This window comes from Rhinopithecus roxellana, chromosome 16 (genome assembly GCF_007565055.1).
Source record: "Rhinopithecus roxellana isolate Shanxi Qingling chromosome 16, ASM756505v1, whole genome shotgun sequence".
Lineage (NCBI taxonomy): Eukaryota > Metazoa > Chordata > Mammalia > Primates > Cercopithecidae > Rhinopithecus > Rhinopithecus roxellana.
This window is the reverse complement of record NC_044564.1, coordinates 44,789,558-44,810,246: the sequence shown is the minus strand read 5'-3', so window position 1 is coordinate 44,810,246 and position 20,689 is coordinate 44,789,558. Positions and strand designations below refer to the sequence as shown.

Here is a 20,689-nt window from a genome sequence, read left to right as displayed (position 1 = left end):
CCAGTGGGTATTTGGCAATATTTGGAAACCTGTTTGGTTGTCATAAGTGAGGGGCGACACTGGCATCTAGTGGACAGAGGCCAAGGATGTTTAAAATACACAGAACAGCTCCCCAGAAAAAAAAAAATTATCCAGTCCAAAATATCAATGACAAGCATAAGAAACCCTGCTCTAGAACCTGACTTTTGGCATTTCTCTGGACTTCTGTACTACTGAATTTGGGCAAAATTTGGGCATTATTTGGGTAAATAATGAATACAACATCTCACATTACTGATGATTAATTATCAGCTGCTTTTAATCTCATGACACTTTCTCATGACAATATTGATTATAATACATTGCAACAGCAGATTTTACTGTACCTCATAATGATCTTGGTATCTTCTGTAAAATAAAAATGCCTGGTTTCAATTCCCAAAAATTCTTGCTAAATTAGTCTGATGTAAATCTCTTAGGAATCAGATATTTTTTTAAAAAGCTCCCCAAGTGATTTTAATGTGCAGCCAAGTTTTGAGAAACGTGTAGAGAAAAATAACAGAGATTTTTAAAGTATGGAACACTTTCTATTCTCCACTAAAATAGTATTCTAGTAATGGCTTAAAGTTATTGAATGTTTATTATGTGCCCAGGGCTGGACTGACTGCTTTGCAGAAAGTATCTCACTTTAAATTCTTCAACACTTCTATCAGGTAGGTGTTCTTATCACCTGTCTTAGTTTGTTTGGGCTGTTATAACAAAGTACCATAGACTGTGTGGTGCATAAGTGACGGAAATTTATTTCTTACCATTCTAGAGGCTGGTTAGTCGAAGATCAAGGTGCCAGCAGATTCAGTGCCTAGGTCTTGCTTTCTGGTTCACAGCCTTCTCCCCGGTCCTCACATGATGGAAGGGACAAGCCAGTTCCCTTGAGCCTCTTGTACAATGACACTAACCCAATTCATGAGGGCTCTGCCTTCATTCTCTGATCACCTCTCAAACACCCCACTTCCTAATACCATCATCTCGAGGGTAAGAATTTCAACATATTAATTTGGGGAGGATGCACACATTCAGACCATAGCATCACCATTTTACAGATGATGAAACTGAAACATCTGAAAATCAACTTATCCAGACTACACAGCTAGTGAGTAACAGAGCTGTTTATTAAATCTAGCTCCTTCTGACTAGAAAACCCATGCTGTAAACCAGGAGTTCTGAAACATGAGCATGCCTCAGAACCATCCAGAGAGCTAGTGAACACATAGATTGTTGAGCTCAGTCCCAGAGTCTCTGATTCAGTAGGTCTGGAGTGGTATCTAAGAATCTACATGTTTAATAAGTTCACAGTGATGCCGCTGACTTTGCTGGTCTGGGGACTACACTTTTCAAGAACCACCATGGGATGGCTTCTATAAAATCAAGCTACTTTTTATGACATTTCTTCTATTTAAGGGGATTCATCCCTCATTTCCCCCTGAATCTTGGCAGCGGTGGGTGGTTGGAGAACTTTTCTGTCCCCCTAGCGTAATATCTTCTGATACTAGGGATGGCTGTAAGCACCATGTTAGTGTGAAAAGTGCGTAATAGCTGCTGCCTACTCTGAGATGGGGTCAAGGGAGAGCTACCCAGGGGAGAAATCAACTCCCTCTTGCCTCTAAAGTTAAGATCCCCAACCAGAGAAAATGAAATCTACCAACAAGACAGAAACAGACCTAAACCATTGGGACCAACAGTTCAAAGTGACAATTAAATGCCAGATCAAGGGGATGAAGGGACAGGTTGTATATTAAGGGAAAACAGGAAATCAAGAGAAGTTTTTTTTTATTTCAACTTCCTTGTTCCTACACTTAGAACCACCTATGATTAAATTAAGAATAAAAAGAGGGAAGTGCTTTTCTTTTTAAACTATCTCTCATCCCCACTAAACGTCGGCAAGCAAAGAAACAAACATATCCCAATCTCCACTTCCCAGGTTCAAGCGATTCTTCTGCCTCAGCCCCCGGAGTAGCTGGGATTATAGACACCCACCACCATGCCCAGCTAACTTTTTTGTATTTTTAGTAGAGACGGGGTTTCACCATGTTGGCCAGGCTGTTCTTGAACTCCTGACCTCAGGTGATCTGCCTGCCTCAGCCTCCCAAAGTGCTGGGATTACAGGCGTGAGCCACCACACCCAGCCAACTCCATTCATTTTATCAAATTCCTATGTTAGACACTGGGAGACACACAAAGAGAGGGTTTTATCCCTAAGGAGCTTATAGTCAAGGTGAAAGAGAAGCATATAAACAGGATTATTGAAGAGTACCAGGACCAAATGAGTGGTGGGGACATAGGATCCCAGGGTAAGCAGAAATTACTGTGGGTGAATGGTCAGGGAACACTTTGCAAACGTGGTGGGAGTCGAGCTTGGTCTTCAAACTTAGGTTAGGTGCAGGTAATTGGAGCAGAGTGGAGAGAGGCTGTCAGGAAGTTCAAGGAGGAGATAGAGGTGGCATGAAAAGGCAGAGAAGTGAGGCATGTGGGATGGCTCAGGTGAATGGATGGCTTTGATCTAGGATCAGAAGTGAGTGCCTGAAGACAGAGCTGGCCCAAGTTGTAGAAAGGTAGGCCAAGGAGGAGCTTGGGTTTGTTTTGTGGAACCTAGAGGGCTGAAAAGTTTTTGATAAGGAAGGTGATGTGATAAAACTGAAACTTTAGAGAGATACCAGCCATCCTCCTTTTTTCCTGAACACAGGCTGGATCCACGCCTCCTATCTGAGCTCCTGTCTCCAACTCTGCCCTTTGTTTCTAGGCAACGAGCATACTCTGTGCATCAAGATGCTATTAATTCTCCTTTGATGCTCTTTTGTACCCACTTCCTGGTTGCAAGAGCGGGAGTTGGATTTTTATCAAGGCTCAGGAGACATAAGTTTCTACGCCTAATACTTGGCTTTCAGCACCCTGTGAAGGGTGCGTGCTAATTTCATTTACTCAAGTTAATATTTAATAACCTTTAAATATTTCACAGGGAACAATTCTGTCTCCACATTTGAACTATAACACATCAAATATTTGATATCTCCCAAATCGATTTTCTTTCCGACAAAAAAAAAAAAAAGAAGTTCTTAAATGGTTTTCTTACTTATCCTCATTACCTACGGATCTTCTAAGTTAGAATGTTATTTCTTGTATAATACAGAAAACTAACCATTACAATGAAAACAATCAAATAGGATTAAATCCATAGGATTTAAATACACACTGGACTGTGAGCTTCCTCATATTTATTTCCAAGCACAAATGGTAGGAATTACTTATGAATTAATTAATAAATATTGAATGAATGAATGAATAACCAAAGTCAACAGCCAAAATGCATATCACCACAATGAGCAAAGGCATGAAGATTCATATTGAACTACGTTTACTGATTCCCAAATCTTTCAGACATAATATTAAGCACTTTCACATTTACTCCTTTTATGATTTAATGAGTAAGTGTTACAATCTTATTTCAGACATGAGTAGCCTGAGGTACAAAAAGTTATTTACCCAAGAAGTGACAACCAGATGTGTTAACTCAAAGCCCAAGATTCTTTGCTAAAGTTTTTACCAAATGTATCTAATCATAATGAATACCTAAGTGCTTATGAATATAGATTCCCAGACCCCTCCTCAGATTCTGACTCAGTAGTTGCTGGGGTCAGGAATCTATGCTATATGTCTCCGGTGATTCTGAGGACCATTCCAAGGGTCTTCAGTCCCTGCTGCCCATTAGAATTACTTTAGAAGTGTTTAAAATTCCAGACGCCTTGCCCCCCACCCCCGCCCACCAGACAAATCAACGAGAGTAAGAAGGAAATCCCTGGACATCAATATTTTTAAGCTCTCCGGGTTATCCCAATGGGCATCCACAGCTGAGAACCACTAAGTTCAGCTCTACCATGCCGAAAACAATCTTGAATGGATTTCCCGGCCTCCTGTCCACCCCTTGCCTTTCTCCCCATCAAAAAGCAGTTCTACTACAATGTAAGCCAGGAGAAAGTGGAGACGTTTAAGAGAAGACAGGAACAAAAGGAGGATTAATAAACCATTTGTTTTCTGTTCCTGTGTTAATTTACTTCGGATAATGGCCTCCAGCTGCATCTACGTTGCTATAAAGGACATGATTCTAATATTTTTTATGGCTGTGTAGTATTCCATGGTGTATATGTACCATATTTTCTTTATCCAAGCCACCATTGATGGGCATCTGGGCTGATTGCATGTTTTTGCTATTCTGAATAAAGCTGTGATGAACACATGGGTGCATGTGTCTTTGGTAGAACGATTTGTTTTCCTTTGGGTGTATACTTAATAATGGGATTGCTGGGTTCAATGGTAGTACTGTTTGAAGTTGAGCAATATCCACTTGCTTTCCACAGTGGTTGAACTAATTTACACTCCCACCAACATACATGGTTGCATATGCATAGACTTGTTCTGAAAAAAAAGCAAGGAAATATCAGTTGGTAACTCATTGGGCTAGTACTAAGGGCTGAGGGTGGGGCTCATGCAAAGAGATTAAAATTTTCCCTTTATACCTTTTTGTATGTTATGATTTGTTTCATATTCAAATATCACTTTTTCAAATTAAGGGCAATCTCATTTAAAAAAAAAAAAGAAGCCATTTGTCATAATAGTGTATTGTATTTTCTACTAAATGAGTAGTAGACTAAATGCTCTTGTCACAAGGAGGGAATGGGTAATTATGCGAGATGATGGCTATGTTAACTTGTTCCACTGTAGTAACCATTTTACTACATACAATACATGTGTCCTATAACATCATGTTGTATATTTTAAATATACATAATAAAATTTATTTTTAAAAAATAAGAAGAAAAAGGTTTGTGATAAGCGATTAGTGGAAAGAAATCAAGAGCTGTCAAAGGTAGTAGGGGATGAGAAGAGCAAAGAGAAAGATCTGAGATTCATCATGCAAGCAATTGAGCAACTCTAAGTAAAGTTAAATAAAGCTAATACATATGTAGGCATTTTGCTTTCATATAAAGAACATATTTTGTTCCTATGGAAGTTAACGCAATTTTTACCTATTCATATATTTAGCCTTCCTAGCGAGGATCAGAAATTTCTGTCTTTGTTTCTTCATCATTCTTGCAAGTGGGAGCACCGGGGCACACTGGGGAAATGAAGTTACTTTAGACTTCAGGTGTGGGGCCGGGTGAGGTCACCTGGTGTTGTCTCTACACTGGTGCTCAGGCTTTCTTGCTGCTGCTGCTCCTGTTAGGTGTGCGTATTGTCTTAGACTCTAAAATGCTCCTCTGCTGTATTAACTACTTCATAGACAGCTGTGATCCAATATTTGACAGGATAGGAACATGGTAATACCTTGATGCAATCCTTCATCCAAAATAATTTGAGACAAACTAATTCTGAAGAAAATTTATGTTGTACTTTTATAGTCACAGGGATAACTTTTGTTACATGCCATATGCATATCAAATCTGTTTCCAACAGGATGAAAACAAAGGGGAATGTAAGTGCAGAAATTATATGTATCTGTATAATTTGGGGGTGGGAACATCTTGAAGTTGCTGATTGCTATTAAGCAAATGCTGCATTCTTTAGCGAATAAGTAGCATCAAAAAGAAAAACCGATATTCTCCCTCCCACCTTCAGCGCCTGAGCAGCCTTTCACCCTTACTTAATGAAATGGAGGCGTTGATGCCTTTAACTCCTCTTTCATTTAATCTCATTAATGCAGTCTGTTAGGACTGTAGTTGTGGGTTAACGCAGGGGCAGTCTTCAGACCTCCCCAGTGAAAAGTGTCATATTTTTCAGTTAGACTTTTAATTGCTACGTCAAAATGTGTGAGAACCAGCTCAAAACTAAAGCTGACGCCACTGGTGAGTTTTACATTTTCTTCTCTCTTCTGACATTTAACTGTATGGACCATCCCCCAGGCAAGGAAGTAAGCATTTATAAGCTCTCAGCAAAATAAATTGATAGCTAGGTGTGGGAACAATAAAATATTTTCTGACTCAGGAATGTATATAGTGAAACAAGTCACTCAGGCTTAATTTTACACTGGAGAAGATATTTATATATAAATACTGCCATATCCTGGAGTGAACTATCAAATGCATAAGTTTTGAGATTAAATTCAAGTAGTTATCCACCACATTATACTAACATTAGGTTAATCATATGAATATCCTTCTCACAGTTCTGTAGCTTTGATTTTGGTCGTCGGCATTCCTATCATAGTCATTTTATTTTTTTAAATTTTAAAAAAATCCATTCGATTTATATATATGATACCAGATGCTTTATCATATGTAAGAAACGTATTTTCAAACGTAATAGCTATTTGGTTGAATGATTATTAACAATGAGGTGAATTACATTTCAGTTTTTCTCCAAAATTTTTTACAAGTTAGTGCATAATTCCCTAGACACACATTATCTCATAACATAGGCAAATTTGGAGCACTTGTTTTAAGAATATTTCAGGGTAAAATGATTTATTGTCATTTCCTTGCTAGTACTAGATAGCAATGCACAACAGTTGGAAATATTAAAATGTAAATTGATATAATTGTTTCAAATAATATAGACACTGCATTGTTCAATACTTATCAAACTAGAACTCCTTTAATATATAAACTCAGAATCACATCTTTTCACAATGCTTATAGCTTCCTGGTGCTTGTATTTGCAGGGAAAAAAGTAAATACTGTTTCTATGCAATTACCAATTTCAAAATATATGCATTTAAAGATTTTATTGGTGAAATAAGCTATAACCAGCAGATTGCATTTCTGACATCAATGGAGTCTTTAAATATTTATCCTTGCTACTAACAGATTTACTCAGGATATTGTTGCTGCTATTGTTTAGAAATTAATAACACTAGACATACTAACGTCTATGTACTTAATCTTCTTTGGGTCTGAATTACAATAAGCAGGGGCTCAAAGGTGAGCAGAAATGTTTCTTTCTCCTCTGATTTTGTGTTTAAAAAAACATGAAGTTATCTTCTACTGTAAAATTATATAAAACATAGTGGTCGATTTTTGGGATTTATGTACACATACATACACACACACACGCACAATTCACTTTTTAAATGGACTATATGAACAAATATGTTTTTGCATTTTGCAAAGAGAACCAGATATTTCTCTTTCTCCACTTAAATTTTAGTAGAATTAAAATGAGTATCCCAAATTAAAGCTATAGTTAAAAAAAAAATCCTACAGTAGAATACCTGGTGTTATGCTTAGTAATTCCTAGTTTTTGGTAATGTTTTCTCATCTAATATTGCCCCCCAAAAAAACTCTGCCTCTTTAGAAGTAATTCAAATGTCTAAAAAATGGAAAAGAAATTTTTTGTAACAATCCAATTTACATGGTAGCATCAACATGCCTTTGCTACAAATTAATGTATAAGAAACACAGCTAACAAACGGAACAACTATAAATATCTCCATTCAAATGTTAGTATAGATCACCAAAAGACCATTAGATTGTTCTACTTGTAAAAAAAGCAATTTGAAAGATGGAAATTTGTTAAAGTGAAATTTGAAAATTATAATATCGTTTCTCACTACTTTTTGTGGCAATTATACACAGTGATGTCTCTGGAAACAAGGGACAGTCGACATGTTCATACAACTTCACCAGCTTACATAAACACTGAATAAAGCTGTTAGGGATTAGGTGCAGCATGCTGGATCTGATGCGCTCAAATATAAGATATCTCGGGTCCCATAATATTTAGGATTATGCTGGTAATCTCTTTAGAGAAAGTGTGCAGTATCAGCAGAACAGACGCGTCAGTCTTTGAGGGAGCTATTCACTAATTCTACATTTGCTGGGTGACTAAACCTCCACCTCAGTCCCACACTGACACCGGGCCTTTGTGACATTTCGCATAGGGTGAAATTATAAGAGGGAGCTTCTAGAGTAATATTCTAAATTATCATTTTGCTCCTGAAGCAATTTTTGGTATGGCGTGCAAATGAGAATATTTTCCTTTAAATTCTGTATGTCTCCTTTTCAAAAAGGCCCCAAGGGTAAGGATAAACTAAACTCAAACTTGCCTTTCTCTGACCTCTAAAGTGATTCTTATCTCTAGAGATGAAATAAGAACTAAAATTATCTCTTTAATTCTATAATTTCCTTTTATATCAAGATTCAATTCTTAAGCAATGGAGGCTAAATTGCAAATTTGCTGGAACATAAATTATATAACAACGTCATTTTCAGTGCAGAAATTGACAATATAGTCGTAGCATCATCTATGTTCAAAAAAAGTCAAAGCTCTTTTAGATTATCCAAACAATCACACACACACACAAACACACACACACACACACACGTGCGCATGCCAGTAAATATCTCACCTATGTTCTATAGTTTGTGTATATAAGTATTTGGGGCATCAGTGGCTAAAGGCACATTAAAAATTAAAAGTGTCTGTAAACGTGAAAAAGGGACAAATAACACTACAGGCAAATTGGTAAAATGTTATGAACCAGTTAAATAAAGTTACTATTAGATTAGGAAGAGAAATGTTAATAGAGTCCTAACATTCTAATCTTACATGGACATTATCTCAGTGTGGGGTGATAATCCACTCACATACCTCATGAGAAGATATGATGTCACTTTTATTTTACAACGTTTCTTTTTTCTAAAACAAAGGCATTGAAATTGGTTCTGATCATTATATTTTAGAACATAGCCTCCTTCTTTTCTCTGCCGTCCTGTCTCGTCTCTTTTTTTAACACACTCAAGAGATTTAGTCTTTCTTTGCCACCAACCAGAAAAAGACATGTTTTGCTTATTTTCAAACTCTCTGAACAAGTGCTGAGAACTTCAGGAATGGTCTCTACTGTGTCTATCAATGAATACAATGAGAAACAGCATGTATGCTTTCTACACCAAACTTTAGTTACTTGACTTTTGCTCGTGTGTGTATGTGTATATTGTGGGGGGTGGAGGGCCAAAGGTTATTGTCCCAATCTTTGAATTGTCTGACTCCAAGTATCTAATTTAATGGCTTTATATTTATAGTTAGCAAGCATGCATTAAATCCTTGGTCTTTTCAAGTATTCTGGAAAACAATGCAGTATAGGAATTACATCTCAGAATACAGTGAATAATACTTGGTCAAACTATATGAAATTGGCAATATTAACCATTTTTTGCACAAAAAGGTGGCAATTTCATATTATTCAACTTGATATATGGTTAGTGACTACAGATTAAGGCATGATTGATAATTCTGGAAGCATTCTGCTACTAGTTACTTTTCATTTAACCCCGTTAACTAAGTCTCCAAAATAAACATGTCATCTGGAATTTTGTTCTTGTTATTAGATTTTCCTTTTTCACTTTTTAACCACCAACTTTAAGATTGCCCTTTCCCATCAGTATTTACTACTTGAAACTTGCTCAGTTTCCAAGACCTGGCTCAAAAGCCACGTCAGCACCAAAGCTTCCCAGCTTCCTCCAGTTCATATTAACATCGTCTTCTTCCAGGTTTATTTAGCAGTCATCTGTCTGCCCTGCATTCAGGTGATATAAACGTGTGTGGCTGTAGAATTATAGTAATAATTGTGAAGATAGAAACTTGGTTTTGCACATAACTGTGGTGTAAAATAAACAGAAGTTGGCTGAGTTGTTTTTGTTTTCTTGGGATTTTTTTGTTTGTTTTTGTTTTGAGACGGTGTCTCACTCTGTCGCCCAGGCTGGAGTGCTGTGGCGTGATCTCAGCTCACTGCAACCTCTGCCTCCCAGGTGCAAGTGATTCTCCTGCCTCAGCCTCCTGAGTAGCTGGGATTATAGGCGCACGCCACCATGCCAGGCTAATTTTTGTATTTTTAGTAGAGACGGGGTTTCACCATGTTAGTCAGGCTGGTTTCGAACTCCTGACCTCATGATCTGCCCACCTCAGCCTCCCAAAGTGCTGGGATTACAGGAGTTGGTTATTCTTAGCATGAAGGACTGGTGAATTTTGTCAAAGGCCTTTTCTGCATCTATTGAGATAATCATGTGGTTTTTGTCTTTGGTTCTGTTTATATGCTGGATTATGTTTATTGATTTGCATACGTTGAACCAGCCTTGCATCCCAGGGATGAAACCCACTTGATCATGGTGGATAAGCTTTTTGATGTGCTGCTGGATTCAGTTTGCCAGTATTTTATTGAGGATTTTTGCATTGATGTTCATCGGGATATTGGTCTAAAATTCTTTTCTTGTTGTTGTGTCTCTGCTTTGGTATCAGGATGATGGTATCTCGATGATCAGGCTTTAGTATCAGGATGATGTTGGCCTCATAAAATGAGTTAGGGAGGATTCCCTCTTTTTCTATTGATTGGAATAGTTTCAGAAGGAATGGTACCAGCTCCTCCTTGTACCTCTGGTAGAATTCAGCTGTGAATCCGTCTGGTCCTCGATTTTTTTTAGTTGGTAGGCTATTAATTATGGCCTCAATTTCAGAGCCTGTTATTGGTCTATTCAGGGATTCAACTTCTTCCTGGTTTAGTCTTGGAGGGTGTAAGTGTCCAGGAATTTATACATTTCTTCTAGATTTTCTAGTTTATTTGTGTAGAACTGTTTATAGTATTCTCTGATAGTAGTTTGTATTTCTGTGGGATCGGTGGTGATATCCCCTTTATCATTTTTTATTCCATCTATTTTATTCTTTTCCCTTTTCTTCTTTATTAGTCTTGCTAGCAGCCTATCAATTTTGTCGATCTTTTCAAAAAACCAGCTCCTGGATCCATTGATTTTTTGAAGGGTATTTTTGTGTCTCCTTCAGTTCTGCTCTGATCTTAGTTATTTCTTGCCTTCTGCTAGCTTTTGAATGCGTTTGCTCTTGCTTCTCTAGTTCTTTTAATTGTGATGTTAGGGTGTCAATTTTAGATCTTTCCTGCTTTCTCTTGTGGGCATTTAGTGCTATAAATTTCCCTCTACACACTGCTTTAAAAGTGTCCCAGAGATTCTGGAATGTTGTGTCTTTGTTCTCATTGATTTCAAAGAACATCTTTATTTCTGCATTCATTTCGTTATGTACCCAGTTGTCATTCAGGAGCAGATTGTTCAGTTTCTATGTAGTTGAGCGGTGAGAGTTGATTGTTCTTAACGTACTCCTTACTTGTCTTTGCTGGACCATCTCCGATGCTCCTAACTACCTCCAGCAAAAGAAGCACCTCTGTGCAATTCACTTTTTTGAAAAATTAATAGACATTTTAGCACCACTTTAGATTTACAAAATAGTTGAGCAGATAGTACATAGAGTTCTATGCACTCACCAACCCCCAGACACAATTTCCTCTACTGTTATTTTGCATAAGTATGGTATACTTGTTAGAATTATAAATCAATACTGATACATTATTATTAACCATTTATTCTTTGTGTTGTAATATTCTATAGGCTGTGACAAATCTGTAATGACGTGTACCTGTCATTACAGTACTGTACAGAATAGTTTCACTTCCCTAACAATTCCCTGCCCTTTACCCTTCATCCTCTTCCTCCACTCCAAACCCACGGCAACCAGTGATTTTTTAAAATTATCTCTGTAGTTTTGCCCTTTGAAAAATATTACGTAGTTGGAATCAAACTGTCTTCTTTCACTCAGTGATATCCATTTAAGTTTCCAACATATATTTTCTTGGCTTAATAGCTCTTTTTATATTGCCAAATAATGTTACAATGCACAAATGTACCACAGTTGGTTTGTCTATTCACCTGTTGAAGGACATCTTAGTTGTTTCCAGTTTTGGGTAATTGTGAATGAAGTTGCCATAAATATTTGTGTGCAGGTTGTCATGTGGACATAAGTTTTCAGTTCAGTGGTAAATACCTAGACACGCAATTGCTGGGTGGTTTGGTAAGACTATGTGTAGCTTTGTAAGAAACTGTCAAACTGCATTCCAAAGTGAGTGTACCATTTTGCATTCCTAGCAGCAACAAGCAAGCATCCCATTTGCCCTGCATCCTCTCCAGCATTTGGTATTATCGGTTTTTTAATAGGTTTATAGTGGCACCTCATTGCTTTTAATTTGCGATTCCTTAGTGACATATGATATTCAGCATCTTTTCATATGCTTATTTACCATTCACAAATCTTCTTTTGTGAAGTGTCTATTCAGATATTGCCCACTTTTTGAATTTTAAGAGCGCTTTGTATATTTTGGATTCAAGTACTTTATTACATACATGTTTCACAATATTTTCACTCAGTCCTGACGTCTCTCCATTCTCTTAACGCAATTTGATTTTCAACATAGAAAAGCTGTATTTTTTTTTTCATTTTCTGAAACGACATTTTTTGCTCTTTTTAAATTATTCTCCAAGGAATAAACTCTGCCGGGTCATTCTAAATTATCTCTGAGACCTGGTTTTGTGGTGTGCTGTATCCCTGTCCTTCAGTGAAGGTGATGCTGTGTAATCACAAGCTTCCTGTTGAAGGTTTTAACTAAATGTAGTCTAGAGAAAGGGGTTTAGAAAAAAAATAAGGAACTAAAGAGAGACGAGTTTTATTTACTGAAGCAAATAATTCTGTTTCTTCTTTTCATAACTGGATAAAATGAGCTATCAAGTAGAGTACATGTCTTCATATAGAAAGCAAGAGATAGATAAAGCTCTCTTCACAGAGAGGAGAGGTTTGGGAACAGAGATCCTGAAGGGTAAATTATAGAATGTATTGCTTTCCTCTTTTTTAGTACCTCTCAAATGTTATCATGTATATGAATCACAGAGATGCTGTTACAACCCAGATTCCTTTTTTTTTTTTCTTTAAGACAGAGTCTTGGTCTGTCACCCAGGCCAGAGTGCAGTGGCATAATCTCAGCTCACTGCAACCTCCACCTCCCAGGTTCAAGTGATTCTCCTGCCTCAGCCTCCTGAGTAACTGGGACTACAGGCGCACACCACCACATCCAGCTAATTTTTGTATTTTAGTAGAGACACAGTTTCACCATGTTGGCCAGGATGGTCTCCATCTCTTGACCTGGTAATCCACCCACCTCAGCCTCCTAACGTGCTGGGATTACAGGCATGAGCCACTGCGCCCAGCCACAACCCAGATTCTTATAGGCCCAGGGTAGGAGCAAAACGCTGCATTTCTATCAGGCACCCAGGGAAGGCCAATGCTACTGGTCAGGGACCACACTTTGAGTCAGCAAGTCTCAGGACAGCACACGACAGATGAGAGGAATGCCATGAATATCCATCATGACCATTGAACTCCGTGTTAACGAATCTGCCTCAATGAGACAGGACAGCTTTTCAAATGTTGCATTTCCAGAACTACCGTGAATCGCTAAAATGAGTTCATTGTTTGGTTTCAAAAAACTGCTTGATCTCCCTTACCTTTATCAAAAGAAGTAGACTTTGTACCATTCAATTTTCAAAATAGAAAAACTGTATGTTTTTTAACCTTCTCAAGAGAGCCTTTGTCAGTACTAAGTATCCAAGGAGCGAGCTAGTTGCCACAACCACAAGAGTGAGTGTACAGAAGAGGGAGGTGTCATTACCAAGCATTGCTAGAATGTGGAGAAAATGTGGGTGCAGGTAACAGTCATTAAATCTGCAAAGGAAGCCTGGTACACTGGGTGTTAATTACAGTAACGCAAGATATTTCAGGAATATGCTGTGTTCTCTTTTTTCTGCCTCGTCAATTAGTGACCAGAGTTTTCTCTTTTTTTTTTTTTTATTTTCTTCTAACCTTTCACTTGTCCTACTGCCTTTATAATCCAAAGGAAATGCCTAAAAGGCAAAAGCAGAAACCACTTTTCCAGAATCCAGGAAAATTTAAAATGCCATCAGTTCTTACATTAGCTAAAACTGTGGCTACCTGGACATCACAGAAAAGTGCTTCTCAAACTCGAATGCTAGCCTCGGGATCTCATTCTAAAGCAAATTCTGATTCAGCTGGTCTTGAGTGAGTCATGGTAGTCTGCAATTTTACCATGGTCCCCGGCAATGCCAATCCCACAAGTCTGTGGACCACACCTTGAGTGGTCATGGAAGACATTCACTCAACCTGAATAACATCAGGTTCCATGCACAAATTATCCCATTATAATTAAAATGTTGACAGGACAAGAGGAATTTCATGGGAATTAATTCCTAAAGTATGAGTTTAAAGCCACTGCAACTTATAAAGTGATTTACTTTGTTTACAAGGGGAATATTTAACTTATCAGTATTTTCTCTTAATGATTATACTAATTGCTGTCGTTATTTGTTGGTCTCGTGTTCTATTGTTTCAGTCCTCTGGGGAGCGAGCAAATAACCTTTCAGGGGTAAATGTTCACATGTAAAAGATAAATCAGCCTCTATTGCGATAATCCTGCACATGATGCCTTTGAAAATGATCTTCTTTTGTCATTATCATATGGTAGTAATTTTTTTCTTAATCTAGCTTTCAATGATAAATGGTATAGGGAATTAAAATAATATAAAGCTAATACAAAACCAAATGTATCTTTTAGTTATTTAGTAGCTATTGGCCATTGGAACAGAAAATTCACACAGCCCACCACCCAGAGTATTACAGAGAAGACCCCAGGTGCTGATAGACGTGAGAGTATTATAGTAGAAATTAGAGTGCACTGAATTTCATGCACTGTATTGCATATTTAGGCAGGAAGCTGATGTTGAGATGCCCTCTGCACTGATGAGATACACGTGGGCACAATCCAATGACAGGAATCTTTTAGAATCACCACCTTCTAGCATGGTATACGGGCCGAAGTTCAAGACTTTTATATTTGTCCTCTGAGGATCTTATTTTTCCAAGTTCCTATCCCATCCCAACCTTGGGGCTACTGTCTGATGAATCACAGTTCCAGTGGAACTGGTTCCCAGGGATACCTGCTGCATCACAGACCTTCGGGTTTGTTATTAAGTGACATCAGAATATCTTGTACCTAATAGAGATACTTATCAGTCTGCCAGTGAGAGAGGGAAAGAGTACAAACAGAGATTTTAACTTGGATTTGTCGCAGATGGTAGATGAGATACAATTTGGGTAGATGAGATACAACTTGGGCTACTGAGACCATCTGCAAAAGGATTTTTAACCAAAATAGTCATCTTTATTGGAAATTTCTACATGTGTAAATTGTGCTTTACTCAGACATTAAGAGATTTAATTGCACTGCCCACTTTTAGCATAACTGTAAAAGTATGGGAAACAGAAGCTGACAGGTGAATCCAATGTTCAGCAATGTAGTCTGTGTCGAGGAATAGAGTGTCCAGTGTCCAGGAATCATAGCCAGGTCAGATGTCCTTAAGGCAAAAAAAAAAAAAAAAAAAAAAAAAAAAAGAGAGAGAGAGAGAGAGCAGAAAACAAGGATGCTACAAGTATAGCCCCAAACCAAAAGTGAGAAAACATAGAGAGAAATACTGTTGACTCTTTAAAATGTTCAGATCTGGCCTGTCCCTGAGTTTTTCCACCTTCACAGGTGATTTATATGGTAGAGAAAATTCCTAGCTAATAACTTAACTCATTTAATTCCCAATGGGAGCCTTCTCATGTACAAGAATCACTTGGGGGCCTTTTCCAAAATATATATCCCCCACAATCTCTGGTTCATTCTCTTTACCCCAAATATGAAAAATCAGATCCAGCATGGTGGCTCATGCCTGTAATTTCAGCCCTTTGGGAGGTCAAGGCAAGTGGATCACTTGGGGCCAGAAGTTAGAGACCAGCCTGGACAACATAGCAAGAGTCTATCCCTACGAAAAAATGTAAACATTAGCCAGGAATGGTGGTGCACACCTATAGTCCCAGATACTCAGGAGGCTAAGATGGGAGGATCTCCTGAGTCTGGGGATTTGAGGCTGCAGTGAGCTACAATCACACTGCACTCCAGCCTAGATGACAAGGTGAAACCCTGACTCAAAAAAAATTAATATTGCCTCTTGCCTCTTTTATAAGAAGGAGTATATCAAATCTTGTGGTTATACCGAAATAAATAAAACATTTAGAACTACTTTAAGGAGTCATAAAAATTCTCCTTTAGACACAGTAGAAAACAAAGTATGATCTTGTCTCTGTCTTCAATTGATTTAAAATGCCCAGAATATAGGAATGTCCAAGTTGAATTGTAAGACTTGGAATGGTGAGAATTGAGAGCCATAAGAACAAACACAGTAAAAATGTTTCCTCCAACCAGAAAGTACATGAAAAGTCTGTTATTATTACCATTCTTAATGGATGCTTTTAAGAGTTAAGGTATTTTGTTGCATCAAAGTGATACATTTTCTAGTTAACTAATTAGCTGGATTAGTTTATATAATCTTAACACCTGCTGTTACTAGCAGAGGTTCTGAGGGGGCAGAACTAAAAATATGTGTGTTTTGATACGCAGAAAGAAGTGAAAACATGGTAGATTTGTGCGAAGTTGTGGCAAGGAACTCTAAACAAAGAAGGAGTTTTCAGGGGGAACTCGGGGGACAGAATTGCCATCTTCAGAGGGGGAAAGAAATTTGGTTTATTCCATAGTTGTTGAATAGGCTCTGCCTGCCAGATTGCTAGATAGTAAACTAATTGTACTTCATCAATTGTTCTAATATAAAATAAAGCAGCAAATTATTTTAAATTTTTCATGACACTCTTTGACACTGTCAGAATATTGTTTCAAAAAAGATAAAACTATATAGCATTGATTTTATAAACAAAAATATTAGTTAATACAAAACATTTTAACCATAGCCTCCACAAAGGATTACCAATAGAAAAATGTAAGTGAAATGAATATATAAGAAATTGAAAAATATGAAAAATGAATAAACTTCACTAGAGCCATCTCTCAGGGCATTTCATTTCCTCTAAGTTTGTCTCTTGGGGAATACTATTGTTGAATAAATCCATGAGTCAAGCAAAGTACAAAAGTCAAACTCTTTCCTCAGTTTCCTTCTGTTACCTTCATTGTAACAGCTGGTGAAGTCCAAACAACCAAATCCTCCCAAGATATTCAGTTGGAAACCGTAGTCAATAGCATGTCACTAGAATTGCAAGACAATTCCACCAGAGGCTATGCCTGTTATAATGGCAAGATATTTAGAAATGGCAGGCACTGAAGCAATAATGGGATTTGTTGTTCTAATCAGTTTGTGAAATGCTGTCTGGAAGATGTGCTTTATAAAATACATAGTATAGGCCAGGTGTGGTGACTCATGCCTGTAACCCCAGCACTTTGGGAGGCTGAGGCAGGCAGATCACAAGGTCAGGAGATCGAGACCATACTGGCCAACATGGTGAAACCCCATCTCTATGAAAAATACAAAAATTAGTTGGGGGTGGTGGTGCACACCTGTAGTCCCAGCTACTGGGGAGGCTGAGGCAGGAGAATCTCTTGAACCAGGGAGGTGGAGGTTGCAGTGAGCTGAGATTGCGCCACTCCACTCCAGCCTGGCAACAGAGCAAGACTCTGTCTCAAACAAACAAACAAACAAACAAGTGGTATAAACTATAAAGCTGTAGCTCAGAAGCAGTTTATTTTCTTACAAGAGAGAAAAGAATTAGTACTTTAAATGACTTTAATCTACCTTTACCTATCATAAACCTCAGATTATTTATTCTATTGCAATAAGTTAAAATGGTCACAGATTTCCAAACCGATAACCCCTTTCCACACACAGCTGTACACATATAGCATTTTGAGTGACTTACTTCTCTTTAAAAATGCTGTTAAGATGTTTATAGTTCTTCAGGATTACATGTTGAGCCAGGATTATAAATATGTATAAATATGCAGATGCTCTATCGAATGTTCCTTATCTCATTTGTATTTCCAAAGTTGTGTAAGATAACCTCTGTGGCTTTCAAAAACATCTTGTCACACCCCAGGGGGCAAATTATCTCTATTTTCATTTCCTTTAAAGTTAGATCATTTTATAATTAAAAACTTATTGAAGCAGATTCTCCCCACGTATAAGCTACTCCCTGGGGAGTAATTTATGCAAAGAGAACCTTTGACTTAATATTATATAAGCCAAAAACCATACGATGGATACCTGAGGTTTTTAGTCAATTTTATAATCGCTATAAACAATCCAACATTTTAAAAGTTATTGCTAAAAAAAAAAAACCCGTAGTACAAATGACTTGCAGTGTCATTCACTAGATTATTTTTAAATGAAAAGATCTTTGATAAAGGAATAATAATGTGGCTTGTCATATTTTGTATCCAAAAGTTTTAGAAAACCAGTTAACAAGGATGATTGATGTGATGATGATGATAATGAAGACTAACATTTCCTAGCTCCTTACCATTTTACAAGGTGCTTCAAGTAAAATATCTATCTGATCCTCACAAATCTATGAAGTTTGTCAGTTATGCTTTACAAACCAGAAAACATAAGATCAGATATTTTATCTTGGCCGTGGCTCCAATCATTAGCAGACTAAGGACTGGAGTCCGGAAGGACAGAATAGAATAACATCAAATCTCACAGTTTTCTCCTATCACAAAATCTTGAAAACAAATACTAGCTCGTGTAATCTAAAAGCTAAAATAAAAAGAAATGAAAAGAAATGTATACTTAGTCTCATAAGTATTTTAGGTGACTTTGTTTCTTCTGATGCTATTTGTCTTTAGCTCTTCAGCTGGAGCTATTGGAGAAATACAGGAATTTAAAACTGTAATCTTATTTTGTCTGTGTGGAAGTCAGAGAATGGTTACTGAATGAAGTATCAGGATATTTAGCTAATTTCTGGTTGTCAATTCCCAATTCAACTCAAAAGCAGAACTTAACCTGGATCCTCAATTTTTTCACATGAAAAATAGGCACATAACACTGAGGTTTTTTTGCTTACAAAGATGATTTGAAATTTCTGTGAAATATTTACTTTTTAAAAAATGTAATATACTACCCTAAAGCTAAGTATTGTCTTTTTTAAAAAATGTAAAATAATAAGAAAAAGAGGGCAATGTCTTGCATTTATTTGTTTTGTATATTCAAGAGTGAGAAACTGTAGAAAAGCATCCAAGTGGCAGATTGATATACAAAGCGTTTTGAAGTATATTTTGCATAATTATTTTAAATTGGAAGAGGAAATAGCAGATCTTCTAGTGTGTGTAATTTTAACAACTCTTAGAATACTATCAGACATAGGAATCACTACATTCTAAATAAATTTTATCTCATAGATTCATCCATAACCTGTGTGCTGATTATTTAAAATCATCTTACCAAGAGGTTCTATATACAGGACATTACACCAAATTGCACACATAGAAAATAGAAATCCCATGCCTCACCATATTCTGCCAAAGTAATCACCTTACCACTAACCCCATTTCTGTCAAACCTACTACTTTATCTCAGCCTCTTGGCTAGGAAGCTAGGAGTCACCTTTGACTCTCCATTTCCACGTCTGTTCCCTTTTTTTATTTTATAATCTAGCTTTTGCCTTTGAACCATCTTTCTATTTACGTCTTCCTCTCCATTTATCCTGCCACTGATATAATAAGCCATGTTTTTATCTCCTAACACCCAAGTTAGACGTAATCTTTAGTTGGTCTTCTGCTTGTTTATGGGTAGCCTGCCAAACTCACCTTTCTAAGGAGAGTTGCTTTCATCATTTCTTTACCCTGTTCACTTCGTTGATTCCTTATGGCCAGTGAGATCAGGTGAAAAACCCAGCTGCCTAACCCCAGGAACTCCATAATCTGGCATCATCCCTCTAGCCAATCATCTGACCTAAATTTGCATTATAGCCAAGTTATTGTCTCAATGATCACAATCCACAATCATCCCAGGCCTCCAATCTTTTTTCATTTCCCTTCTGCCTACAGAAATGCCCTTTGCCTTTCCCTTCAGCCTAACTAAATCCTGCACAATCTTCAGAATCAACAAAAATGCCTTCATCTCCAATGAAACAATTTCAGTTTGTACTGAATTCAAATTTAGTACCCTCATAATTTATCCTGATTTCTCCTTGTATTAATTTTATTTTATTAATTAGATTATTTGTATAATTAGCATATCTTATCCTCCATCAACAGCCTTTATTATCTTAGAGAACATAAACAGCATGCTCAATAAATATTGGACTGATTTATTATTGGCATTTTTGTAAGTAAATATCCAGCCACACAATGTATAAAGCTACCATGCACTGCCCCATCCCATAGTTTTGCTTTATTTATGTATTTATTTTAAATATCACTGAGATAAGGCCTTGTGAAAGCTCTCAGTAACTTAGTGTTTCAAGTGCAAAATAAGAAAATAAAAGCCGTGGGTTCAAAGGCTTTTTGAGTCCCACTATTTTTAAGGTCAAGTTCACAAAGGAGAAAACAGTGAATGCAAGACTTTGGAAAACTGGTTTCTGATTATATTTTTTTAGTTTGAGAAAAACAAAGCAAACAATGGCAGAGAAATGTACTTTGACTTAGAAGAAGTTTAGGACAGCCATGTAAATACTAGTGGATGACTCCCATACCACCACCCACACCCAGTATTTTCAAATACAAACATCAAGGCAGAGATAGATGGGGAGATAGGAAGAGTGAAAGGAGAAAGAAAACGTTTGTATGCTCAAAATGTGTATTTTCTCCTTTCAGCACAAATTGAAGTGATACCATGCAAAATTTGTGGCGATAAGTCCTCTGGGATCCACTACGGAGTCATCACATGTGAAGGCTGCAAGGTATGGGACTTTCAGACCGCACGGTTCTGTATTTGCC

The 20,689-nt window shown here is 37.3% G+C and overlaps 1 protein-coding gene across 2 annotated transcripts in view; it reads left to right on the top strand.

Annotated features, from left to right (window-relative positions):
- Positions 1-20,689, top strand: part of RORB (RAR related orphan receptor B) — a 195,841-nt gene that overhangs the window by 113,568 nt on the left and 61,584 nt on the right. The window contains exons 1-2 of one of the 2 annotated variants that reach the window (XM_010388733.2): positions 5,768-5,873; positions 20,567-20,652. In XM_010388733.2, the coding sequence (XP_010387035.2) occupies positions 5,834-5,873; positions 20,567-20,652 (126 nt within the window). In that variant the 5' untranslated portion in view covers positions 5,768-5,833. Of the gene's footprint in view, positions 1-5,767; positions 5,874-20,566; positions 20,653-20,689 lie in introns of those variants that run through there. The other variant, XM_030919730.1, reaches the window with a different exon arrangement.